This window comes from Henckelia pumila, chromosome 3 (assembly GCF_033568475.1).
Source record: "Henckelia pumila isolate YLH828 chromosome 3, ASM3356847v2, whole genome shotgun sequence".
NCBI lineage: Eukaryota > Viridiplantae > Streptophyta > Magnoliopsida > Lamiales > Gesneriaceae > Henckelia > Henckelia pumila.
The window spans coordinates 32,963,988-32,977,895 of record NC_133122.1 but is presented as its reverse complement, the minus strand read 5'-3'; the positions used below and the strand labels follow the sequence as shown (position 1 = coordinate 32,977,895).

Sequence of the window (13,908 nt, the reverse complement as noted above, 5' to 3'; positions counted from 1 at the left end):
TTGCTACTGTCAAAGTATGTAGGTTAGTAATCTTGGTAAACAACTTCTTAAAAATATCAAAAGTGTCTGATTTTTCTCTAATAAATCTCACCCATGTAAAACGAGAAAAATTATCAACATATACTAAAGAGTACCTTTTACCTCCATAGCTTTCAACTTCTATTGGACCCATCAAATCCATGTGAAAAAGTTCAAGACACCGTGTTGTAACACGGGGTGCGAAACACGGGTTTGCTTACCTTTTTGACATGCACCACACATATGGAACACCAGACTTCAGGTTTGGAAGACCTCTGACAGCTTCAAACTTAGTCAATTCTTTAAAGTCTTGAAATTCACATGTCCAAGCTTTTGGTGCCATAGACTAAACTCATCAACCTTTGAGTGTCTACATGTCAATTCCTCACCAAGTTGGCAATTATCAACTGATCTTGTCCCTGACATAATACAATTATTAGTATTATCAAAAACTTCACAAGTATTCTTATCAAACTGTACATGCAAGTCATCATCACACAATTGACTAATCAAAATTAAATTCGCATTAAGTCCTTCAACATGCAACATATTATGAAGCTTTGGAAACCCTTCCACATTGAGTGTTCATTTGCCAACAATTCTTTCCTTTGCACCACCTCCATAGGTCACTCTTTCACCATTATGTTCAGTGTAGTCTATGAGGTGATCTTTCAAACTTGTCATATGCCGAGAGCTTCCACTATCAAAGTACCAATTACCTGCAATGTTAGCTTTTAAGGATGTATAAATAACAAAACTTTTAACATCAGATTTTTGTGCCCATACTTTCTTCACTTTGGGTTCGTTTCTGCCAGTGTTACGCTTGATGTTGGGCAACACGGGAGACAACACCTGCTTAAATTCCTACAAAATATAGTCATTCTTAAGCTTACGACAGAAAGGCCTAATATGACCAGATTTGAGACAGTAATGACAAACAAAAGGACGCTTCCATTGTTTTGACTTTGGAATAGGAACAGTTTTCTCCACTATGGGTTTCTTACCTTTAGAAGCGGTTGAAGGATGGCTCAAGGAATCACTACCTTCCTTCACAAACACTAGTGTTTTGAAAGATTCACCAGTTTCAAAAACACTTTATTTAAAACCCAGACCAAACTTATCATTCTTACCCATAGTCAAAAGAGATTCAAGTTTACTTGAACTGAAATTAAATTTAGCAAGTGTTGTTTTCGCTCTTTCAAGTTCCGAATTCAGCAACTCTAATTCCAGATCTTTCTTACTCATGAGAAACTCCAATCTAGCCACAACAGCTTTCAATTCAGTATTCTCTTTTGTAAGGGTTGTGTTCAACTGATTCCTCTTGATCCAATCACAGTACAACTCTTCATAGAGTTTTTGAATACCTTCCAGAGTATAAGCATCAGCTACTTGTTCTTCATGATCACTGGAATTATCAAGGTTAGAAGCAACAAAACAAACAGATTTTTGAACTGTGTTGCGTCCAAGTGTTGCAACACCGGAGCCAACACCATGAGAATTAATCTGAAAATTTTTCTTACTTTCCATCAAAGCAATAAAAGATATAAGATCTGTCTGCTCAGTCTTTTCCTATTCTTCTTCAGATTCATCATCACTTAGAGAAACATTCATACCTTTACGAAGGCGATTGGCACACTCATATACATAGTGTCCATATCCCTTACATTCCCTGCATTGAACATTATCAAAATTTTTACTTGAGGACTGACTCTTACCTTCATACCTTTGACGAGGTCCTCGAGTATTAGCTGGCTTTTGAGGCTTCTCTGAAGTAGGCAATTTAGGAAATTTCGAAGGTTGTGAACATTTCACATCCTTCTTTTCTTTCATTACCTTGAGATAATCAATGAATTTCTTTGACATCAAGGCAATTGAATTTTCTTCAAGATCATATTCTTTTACTTCCTGTTGAACTTCAGCAAAATCATTGTAAACATCATTAGATACTTGAAAGGCAATAGACTTACCTTTTGAGTCATCTTTGGCTTTCAACTCTATCTCATATGTGCGAAGAGAACTAATTAACTCATCCAAACTCATTATAGATGTATCTTTGGATTCATCTATAGCACAAACCTTGGTGTGAAATCTTTTGGGAACAGAACGAAGCACTTTGGATACAAGTCTCTCGTTCGAAATAGGATCACCAAGAACAGATGCTTCATTTTCAAGGCTCTTCAATCTTCCATTATATTTCATGATGGTCTCTGATTCTTCCATTCTTAATTTCTCAAATTTTGAAGTTATGAGACGCATCCTTGTCTTCTTAACACTTGCCGAGCCTTCACAGTGGGTTTGTAGTTTCTCCCAAGCATCTCTTGCACAAATACAAGTACCAATTAGATTAAACATATTCATGTCAACTGAAAAAAACATTGCATTAAGAGCTTTGGCATTATAAATAGCCGCAGTGTTTTCATCGGATGTCCATTGTGCTCTTGGCTTTGGACCAGGCACATCATCATCTCTCATTGGTGGTGTCCAACCGTCAAGAACACGTTGCCATGCTCTGGACTCAATGGATTGAATATACATGCTCATCTTCAATTTTCGAGGGCCATAATTTGTCCCATCCAAAATAGGTGGAAGGATAGCACTTGTGTATGGAGTATCCATAACTAACCTGTAACACAAACCAGGAACTCACTTCGTAAAGTCAAGTGGCGGCTCTGATGCCACGTGAAAGAAACGGTGTACGTGGTTCGTTATGTAAAATAGGCAGTGTTGTACTTCGTGTTGTAAGACTACAGACAACACAGTGCAGCGAAAATTTAAAGCGTAAATAATTTTGCACGAGTATAAAACTCGTGCGGGTGCCTTAGGGCTAAATATCATTAGTAAACGTAAGATCAGTCTTACAAAGTAATCCTAATGATTTTACGAAAAGTCATTAAATCCTAAATTTCTCAACAAGTCGAGAAATCAAACTTGCATCCTAAATAAACATAATATAAAAGAAATCGGATGCAACTCCCGTAGCCTAACTTGAAGAGACAGAAAAGATCTTCAACAACACAGTTTCCACAGTGTTGTCTCTGATGTCTTCAACACGAACGGCAACACGGGAACAAGCAACAACGATGGTTGCAAACCTTGCTTCAGAATTCTTCAAATTCTTCAATGGAATTCTTCAGAGATTGCGCAAAGAATTGTATGTCTGAAGTCTTATTTAGCTTGTGCGTGAAAACTCCTTTTATAGATTAGCATCCGTCTTGAAGGTTTCCTTAGATAGAGTCCTACATGAATAAGGAAACACGTTTTAGTAGGAATAAAACTCTATCAAATCTTGATAATATCGAATAATATTATATCTAATAACTACTTTATCAAGACAAGATTTAAGCATAGCAAATATATATCATAAGATATTCGAGATATATGCATAATATTTGCCAATTATTGTAACTTGTCTAGAAAGAAAAATCTTATAATATTCAATTTATTTAGGGCCGAAATATCAAGGAATAAAATTTCTTTCAGCCTTATATATTTGAGATGAAAAGATTCAAAAGAATAGGTCTCAACGGATTTTAAGCACTTTTTGAAAGCAATATTAAAGACGATTGATTCTACAATAAATGACTATTTAATGAATTTCTGATAATTGGAAGGACTTCTTGTATTTTGGGAAATATGCGAGGTGTAATAACAGTCAAGTTCGCAATATTTTCTACAACCAGAAATCCAACTTAAGCTTTATTTGAGAATTAAATTAGAGGTAATTCAGTGCCATAAAAAGAGAGATCGATACAGGTTGGGGTGGGTGGGCTAACCTGCAATTAACCCGCCAAAACTCATCATTTTGTGAGTAGGGTTGCTCGAGTTTTGAATTTCTCAACTCAACTCATTTATTTAACAAAACGGATGCTTCAACCCGAAGAATCTAACTATTTTTAAATATGTTAAACGGGCTGGAACATTGGATTGGTCCCGCAAAACCACAACATATAACAACCCAATATTTGACAGGACAAAGTGGGTCGACCCAACAACCCCATGTCCATTTCGATGACTTCACATAGCCGTGTGTAGTTGTAAAGATTAGTCAATATTGTTGAACTAATGCTGCACCCGAAATTTTATGTTGTTGAACTGAAGAGTACAAAACATAAGGCTATTCAATGCCGAAAAACTGACATTCAGTGGAACTTTCGACAAAATTGAACTTCGAACTATACAAAATTCTTGTGTTTATGGTTTCACAATTAATAATTGTTGCTACTTTACCATTCAGATGTCACAAATATAATGCGACCACGTTTTAATTTTATTTAATTATTTAAATACGTTTTCCTGATAAGATTAACGAAAACTAGTTAAGTGGGAGACTTAAAAAAAACATATTGTATGATTAAACACAAAATATATAGAGTGCAAGTAGAACAGTGATTTTGTGTTTGGTCTGTAACATTGACTTAACGCGTCGTAAAAACAAATATGGACTGAGTGACGATTTTAATATTTTATCAACTTATTTTGAGGCTGATCAAAACGAGACAGTTCGTTGATCGCGATTCGACGAAAACTGGAAAAAAAAAAATTTTTAACGTTTTTGATAAATAGACAGCAACAGGTTTGCCCGCTAAACAATTTTCCCCCTCTGATCTATTCCCAAATTATTAAAAAATTTATTTTATTTACAAATTATTTATTTGTTTGGTTGCTACATCGTTTTATTGAGATCTTTATTTTAACTATTTTATCTTTATGTTTTTTATATGTATATAGAGAGATATATAATGTACATATTAAGACAATTTTAATTTATTCGATCACGGAGACTCAGTATTATGAAAACTATTAAGGAAGAAAAGAAAAGATACGGAATGAGATGAAAATTCAATTTATATAATGGTTATCCGTTTATGGTTAATTATGAATTGTGAATAATAATTTATTTTTAAAAAAAACATGATCAATTTTAATTTCTAATTTCTTATGATAGTGATATTAATAGTTGGATCATTTGGTTAAATGTAATCAATTATATACAAATTATTGAATATTGATATGGAAGTTGTTATATATTTTTTTTCAGTTTTTTTAAAGAAAAAAATTGCTCCTGAGACCGATTGGGCTGAGTAGAGATTTCCTGACCCATTTCGTTTGATGACGAGATGAGTAGACTCATTTTGGCAGTTCTAAATACACATAATAATAATTGGTTGAGCTTATTTCAAAATTAAAATAATAAGAACAACAACAATCAGGTGAGCAAAAATTGTGTATCTAAATAACAAAAAAAAATTATTGGAATTCAAATACGAAAAAAATCCAGTATTTATCAAATCTTCACTATATTTATGTAATTATTATTTATTTACATGACTCGGTCAGTATAACTACAAATGACTAGAGACACTAGACCAGCACGATCAGTTTGAAATTTGGCCTTTAGGCCACAATACTCTTGTAGTCTTGTATGTCAAAGTTCACTACTCGGCCTTTCACAAGGATTTGTCAGTCACACATACCTACTTTTTATTTTTAATTAATTAATATTTGGATTGTGTTTACTTTTCTTGATAAATAATAAATAACATAATTAATATTGATTAATCCTATGTTTAGTTGCAAAATTAAAAATTATTTTAAATCCTGAAGCTCGTTAATAATGAGATTTACAAATTATTTTTAATCTTAAATTTTAGAAGGGATTATAAATCTGTATATGGCGAAAAGAGAAAAAAAAAATCAATCTCAAATTTAATTAATCTACTAAACATATTATTATTATTTCATAACCACTTCATATCCTACCAAATTATATTAATAATCACATTTTAATTTATCTTTTCACAATCTCATCTCTCAAAGTAAACGCAACCTTAATTTATTAATTAATGAGTTTTTACATCCCTTCTTCATTCTTATCAGTCTCCGAATATTAAAAATTGGGCAAATTACATTTTACATTTTTTTTTGAAAATTTATATATATATAATAGCTAAAAAAACCAAGCATATATAGCCGGTAATCACCATATTTGTAAGGAGTTTTGTTTCTTATTTTAGAAAACACAAGGATAATTTAAATGCTAACTTGTTTTCCACATGGAATATTCCGTTTTTTTCTTGAGAATAATTAACACATTCAGTGTTGAAGAATTCACACATTCAGTGTTGAGAAGAATTCACCATATTTGAAATGTTCAAAATGAGAAGGGTCGCCAAAATAAGATGACATGCATGACTCGTTATACGCGCCAAAATTTAATTATTTTATAGTGATTCAAAGTCCTATTAGGCATAGTTTGGTACACTTGATAAATAAGAGATTAATTAATTATTCTTTTTCGTCCAAATGGTACAGTTTTAAAAAGCCCAGGATTATGCAATGGGCCCTTGATAAATCTTTACACGCATGGACTATGCATCCCTTCAAATTCTTGTGATAAATTTAATACTTGTCAAAAATACTATGAAAAGACATAAATACCCTCCATATATAAATGCATCCAAACCCTAAAGACGCCTCATTCTCTCCCACATTTACTCGGCTGCTTGAATCTGAAGACCTTTGGCGGCTGGAGAAAGTCCATCGATCGATTTGTGTTCGTGCGAAGATCTTACTCACCGAGGTCAAATTTGTGTCTCCAATTTATTGTTTTGTGTTTTGAAGGTATCTTTCTATCTGAATGACCGTTTTCGTTGTGTGGATTTTTTGAATTTTTCGCGAAGGCTTCTTCGAGAGTTCATGTAAATTGTTCCTTATATTTTTTTTTTTGCTCTTCAAAATATGATCTTCTCTAAACTTTATTAAGTATATAATTATACTGAATGATGTTTTTTTTATACTGGATCCCTTGTACATACTCGTTGTTTGATTCTTCATCGTTTTAGCTTAATTAGTTATATGGGCTTCAGTTATATATATTTTGTTTTTTTCAGTCTTTATAATATATATAATCTTGAATTTTATTAACTAATCGTTCCGAGATTTTTTATTATTTATTGGATAAATATTTGATTTAGGATTGGAGTTGTTGGAGTTTAGACCGTACGTAATACAATTCATTGATCCCAAGAAAATTTATTTTCGTATATATTTTGTTGTAGGTTATACATGGGATATTTTCATTTATTTTTCTTAATTTTCTTTATTTTGTTGTACGTAATACTTCAATAATTATGGATAAAATGTTTTCATGATCATTAATTTTTCTAAAATGGATTTTTAGACCATTTTGAGATACCAACAGTGGCAAAATTTATTCATTATGCTAATTGGATAATTATTGCTGTATACTCAATGAAATTAACATGTTGTACAATCTTCATTATAGTGTGGCAGAAATTGTTCTATCATGGACAATCAAGATCGGGACATCCAAGTGTTGCTAGTGCTACACCAAATACTTATGCGTGCATTTGTGTTTTTTACTGTTTTAGTACGAGTATATACAAAATATGTACTGCATCGGAAACGTAGGCTTCGTTCAACTTCAGAAGATGTCTCGTACAGTATCATAGGAAGACTTCATTCTCAAATGAATCACTTACATAGGATTATTGAATTAGGAGATACACAATGCATCAACTTGAGGATGAATCGTAATGCATTTGCACGACTATGTTATTTGCTCACACATGTTGGAGGACTTTTAGAATCTAGGCATGTTAGGATTGAGGAGAAGGTGGCTATGTTCTTGTCCATACTAGCTCATCATAAAAAAAATAGAATCATAAGCCATGACTATATACGTAGTGGCCACACCGTCAGCACTCATTTTCACGAAGTTCTGAAAGCAGTCTTAAAGCTATACCCAACACTTCTTGCAAAACCTGTCCCTGTTGATGAAAATTGTACCAACGAAACATGGAAATGGTTTAAGGTATGTTTATTCATGTTTTTAATATCATTATTAATCTATGCAGCAAAAGTTTTTTGAAAGTAACCAATAACTATTGTATGTAGGGGTGTCTTGGAGCCTTGGATGGAACATATATATGTGTTCATGTGTCTAATCAACAGAAACCCAGATATAGAACAAGAAAAGGCACCATAGCAGTAAATATCTTGGGAGTTTGTGATCGAGAAATGAAATTCATTTATGCATTAACTGGTTGGGAAGGATCGGCAGTAGATGCTAGGGTACTTCGAGATGCAATTCATCGACAAAATGGGCTTAAAGTACCACGAGGTCAGACATGCATCTTTTGCTCTCTTATTTCAAGTTAAATAGTACTTATGTTGATTCTTTTACTTAATAATTTTTCATGTTGTAACTAAAATGACAGGTCAATACTACTTATGTGACAACGGATATGGCAATGTAGAAGGTTTTTTAACACCATATAGGAAAGTGCGATACCACAGGGATGCATGGGGAAATAGGTCCATTGGTCCACAAAATTACAAGGAGTTCTTCAATGCAAAGCACTGTTCTGCACGGAATGTAATAGAAAGAGCATTTGGATTACTGAAAAGAAGATGGGCCATCTTGCGGAGTCCATCGTTTTACCCATTGAAAGTTCAAAATCGAATTATCATGGCATGCATTCTCATACATAATTTCATTCGAATGGAAATGCCAGATGATCCTTTCCTAGATGCCGAGGATGCATGTGTTGATCCCAATAACGATATTGAAGATCTTTTCATTGAAAATATTGAGTCCTCTCCGGCTTGGGATATGTGGAGAGAGAATTTAGCAACGTCAATGTATTCGCATGCATGATAGCTGTTATTATTAAGTCTACTATCTTGAACTCGCAGATTTTTCGATTTAGCAATGTTAATGACATAAATGTAGTCCTCAAACATGTGTTTTTTTAATTGACTTTCATTGTGGATGTTTGGTTTTCTTACTGTTACAAGCCTATTATTTTATTAATCCTATCGTTTCGTTACCTTTATTAATTATCTCTATTTTTTAAAGACTATATATTATTCAGCCTATTATTTTATTATTATTTTGTTGGATACTAACACCCTATTTTTGTTTGTTTGGTGGCAGATATGGAGTTTAGAACAAGTATTAGCAAAGGACGTGGCAAGGGAAAAAACGTTGAGAAGACTAGGCGGGTGTGGACAACAAGGGAGGAAGAAATTCTCCTTCAAGCATTAAAGGAAGCTGTCAGTCAAGGCTGGAAGAGCGAAAATGGATTTCGAATTGGTTATTTGAGTTTTTTAGAAGATGTCATGAAGAAAACCTTCTCAAATACAGATTTGCGGGCCAATCCTCACATCAATTCAAAAATTCATGTGTGGAAAAAGTCTCATGGTATGTTGATGACGTTGTTAAGCAAGAGCGGAATAGGCTGGAATGAAACTGAGAAAATGATTGATGCCTCAAATGAAGCATGGGAACCCCTTGAGAAGGTAACTATTCAAACAAATGTTTGTTCAAGATGTTGGATAAGATGTTGATCTTGTAGCATGCATGGTTATATAGTGGACTGTTCAAGCTGATTTACAATTTTGTAGTTTCTTACTTTCTGTACCCTGCTTTGTTTACCCTTTATAGAACCCTCCCGTTTTTTGTGCTAATGTGAAAGTTAATGATTGGTGTGATTCTGTTGAGATATTTTTGTACAAAAATTTATTGATTGTGAAAGTGTGTTGTATATTGACTGAGGAAAGTGTGTTGTATTTCTGCATTTTTATTCATCCAAATCAAGAAAATGAAGTATATTGGAGTATTATGTAAATAAATGTATGAATCAAAATATCTGGAATTGATCTCACAGATGATCACTATTTGATGTGCAGACATTAATAATATCTGGACTATTTGATGTGCAGACATGAATAATATCTGAAATTGATTTTGCAAGCTTGCATAAGTTTTGGTATGCTATATATGATTGAGTTTCTCTAATTTCCACACAGATGGACAGCACTGTCCATGGGATGCGGTATAGGTCTTGGCCATATTATAATGATTGGTGTGAGATTTTTGGACGCGATCGTGCAACAGGGGAGCGCTCTGAGAGCTTTGTTGATGTTGTACATGAAGATGAATTGAACATGGGGAACACTGATGGTGTTGCAGTGGGTGTGGGGTTGGAAAAACTGTTGGCTGGGTCCGAGGACAACGATGATTCGATTTCAGTCTCAGCAGCCCCTCTCTTTTCTGATGCAACATCTGGTATGAAATCTGTGAGGAAAAAACGCAAACGAAGTGCTGAAATAGAAGATCGTATTGTTGATGCCATGAACAATTTCAGTGACATGACAAAGGTGAGCATAGAAGACGTTTCAACAAAAATTGGATACGATCCTGTTGCAACTAAAGATGTTTTTGCTGCTATGAGTGCAATTCCAGGAATGACAGTGGATGAGAGGGTCTTTGTAGGTGACAAGTTAGTGGAGAATCCAAAGAAATTGGCATATTTCTTCAGTTTACCTGACGAGGCTCGATACTCCTTGGTTAAGCAACTCTTAAAAAAAGAGTGAGTTTGATTATCTTTCTTAGACTACGTGGTGAACTTTTACTTTATGCTAGTGTTTTGATGAATCTTTCCTAGACTACGAAGTGAACTTTTACTTCACAGACTAGTACGATAGACATTTTATATTATATTGTCGAGAAATGAATTTATTTTGGTAGTTTGGTATCTCTTTGTTTAATCAAATGCATTTATCATCATTTTTTAATTATGCTTGTTTAATATTACATTTTGTTATGAACTAGTTAATTTTTTATATTTTCGTGCATTTTAATTATCGTTTTTAATTATATATTCGTTTTTGCGACCACTATTAATTTTATTATTAGGTCAAAAATAATGATATTTTAATTATTTTTTAGAGAGAAAAATATTTTTAAAATTTTTTTAATGTTTTTTTTACAAAAACAGTTGAATAATTTAAATTTTGCATTTAATTATATAGCAGATCTTATAATAATTTGTATTAAAAAAATACAAATTTAATTATTGCATTTATGGAAGTGCAAATCTAAATTTAGCAATGAGAAATAAAAGTTTATTATGATAAGGTTAATTTTGTCATTACACTTCAATATACATCTTCAATCACTCTTATTAAAATCATACCAAACATTCAATATGGTATCATACTACTTTACTTATCCTTAATTTATCCTTATACTATCTATCATGTACTTATCCTATCATGGATACCAAACTATGCCTTATTACATTAATTAGTACAAGTTGTGGAGTTAGATTGTGAGGACAATTTTGACCCCCAACCAATCAAAGACTTGGTCAACTCTAACCAATTAATAAGAGGAGCTGTTATATATGGAGCCGACTTTCTTCAAAGTTGGACTGCCCAAGTCCTCTTCAATGCCACTTGCCACGGTTAGGATTCCACTTCCTCTCGGTCTTATCTCCCAATGATTATTATTTTATATATAATTTTTTATGTGAGGAATAAGATGGATCTAATGACCATCATATCGTCGTTCTAAAACTTTATATGTGAGATCAAACATGAAAATTGCCTGTTTGAATCAATGATGACAATTAGAGTTATGACAGGTATATTTCTAGGGTGAATTGGTGTTCAGTCCCTAAACCCAAAGTCAAATTAAGAATCAGTTTCCTGTCATAAAAAAAGTTGTTTGCACTCCCTGGACCCAAATTATTTTTCTCGGATAAAATTGAGTACAAAATATTAAAAATATGGTACAAGTACATGATATTTGAGCACTAATTGTTCAAAATCGAGTACAAAAAATAAGATTTTGAGTATAAAATCTAAACATCTTTATTAATGTGAACTTGCAACATATGTTTGAGTACTCAAAAATCATATATTTGTACCAGATCTAACACATTGGGTACTCAAATATCACATATAAGTACCATATTTTCAATGTTTTGTACCGATTTCCATCTAAATAAGATAAATGTGTTATTAATATCAATATTTTATTAGTACTCGAAAATCATATATTTATACTAGATCTAACACATTTGATACTCAAAATCTAATATATTAGTACCATATTTCTAATATTTTGTACAGATGATCATATAAAAAAATAAATGTGTCATTATATCAATATTTGCTTACATATTTGAGTACTCAAATATAATAAATTAGTACCAAGATTTGAAACAGTCAATACTCAAATATCATGTACTTGTACCATATTTTTCATGTTTTGTACCAAATTTCATCTGAAACAAAACATGTGGGCCCAGGAAATTTAAACAAAGTTTTTTATGTCAGGGACTGATAACCAATTTAAGTTTAGGTTTGGAGACTGAATTATAAATTACCGATATTTCTATGTATTTAAGTCAACGATAAACTATCGGAGTAGTTGTAGATATAATACTACCACTTCATCGGTTCAATACTACCGATCGAGCATCCTAGTATTAAATACTTATTATGAAATAAAATAATTTAAGTATATGATTAAGTTGAAGTTTTTAAACCTATATGACAGTGTTTAATTTTCAAATTATAATTTAAATGTTACTGATTGGAAGAGATATTAGTTAATCATTAAATTAATAGCTTATTATATTAATTACTTAATCAACTCAAAGTCCAAATATAGTTTTACTATGCCAAGTCAATTATATGTGAATTCAATCACTAGATTATTGCCATAAAATTATATGATTTAATATATGTCGTTTTATTAAAAATTATATATAATCGGTGGTAATTATATGACTCAAATTTTGAACATTATATAATAACTCAAGTATGTCATATCTCATATGTGATGTGATCGCTATCGTTGCATTCACAATTATTAATCTCAACAATCATTCTCTCAAGAATTGCACTCATTGCAATATGAGGGAATCGATCACATGCATGGTATTGACTTTGACATAATAGAATTTAATGTTTGTCGTTATACCAAAAATTATAGTTGTGAAACTTAAATATTTTAAATTATATATATAGTAGCTCAAATGTTGCGCATTAATCATTATTTAGCAAAAGACAATTATTTTATTCTAACAAAAAGTACGTAGAAATGAATACGGAGACGAAAATAAGATATAAGTGTGCCAAAACTTTAATTCACATAATATTATCTTATCTTAAATTGAGAGTAAACTTATTAATGGCACATCTGGGTGTTCTAAAAGTACTTTACATTACCCCAAATATAATTTAGAGAAGAGAAATTTAAAAAAATATTGTTTGTTGTTATATATGTATATATATCCTTTCAAAAAGCAATATATATATATATATATATATATATATATATATGTATAATAATAATAAGAATAATAATAATAATAATAATACCTATCTTCAAATATATATATATATATAATAATACCCGCAATAAAATTTTATGACCACCGATCAATTTATCAGAAATATTTTTACTATTTTATTAAGTGTAAGAGGCCTATACAAATCTTATTTTGGTGTCATAGTGATTTTCTTCCCATTTGTTCCTTTTATGCCCCTACACTCTCTTTTCAACTCCATCTTTTACCCACTTCTCCCACCTTTTTCTCTTATCACTTATTTTATCATCTAAATTAAAAAAAAAATCTTTTGAAACAACTAGTGTATTGGTTTTAGACTTTTAATGACTTTTGTGGAGTTTAAAAGTCTAGAGGTATTCAATCTAGAATTTTATATATTTCATAAAAATTTAGTGGTATTCAAGATGACTTTTAAAAAGTCACGTGATATTCAAACTTGACTTTTAAAAACTCTATAAAAGTCTAAAGATATTCAAAATGTCAATAGACTTTTAAAGACTCCATGGAATTCTATTAAGTACAATAATTAAAGTCTAAGGTACAACAATAAAAAGTCAATAATTGTCTTTGGTTCAACATATATTTGGATTGACATTTTCAAACTCAGACACTTTTTTTCATTTATACAAAATATTCTATATATAATAATAGTCTCATACATACTTATTATATTATAAATAATATATATACAATTTCAAAATATATATATATATATATATAT

General features: G+C 31.6%; 1 protein-coding gene across 1 annotated transcript; it reads right to left on the bottom strand.

The window, feature by feature from the left end:
* Positions 1–603: 603 nt before the first annotated feature.
* On the bottom strand, positions 604–2,634 carry LOC140888417 (uncharacterized). Its single transcript, XM_073296091.1, has 6 exons — positions 1,986–2,634; positions 1,734–1,931; positions 1,632–1,687; positions 1,149–1,521; positions 958–1,076; positions 604–882 (listed from the first exon to the last, which is right to left on the bottom strand). The coding sequence occupies exons 1-6, from the start codon at positions 2,632–2,634 to the stop codon at positions 604–606; spliced, it is 1,674 nt and encodes a 557-aa protein (XP_073152192.1).
* Between the last annotated feature and the right edge of the window lie 11,274 nt (positions 2,635–13,908).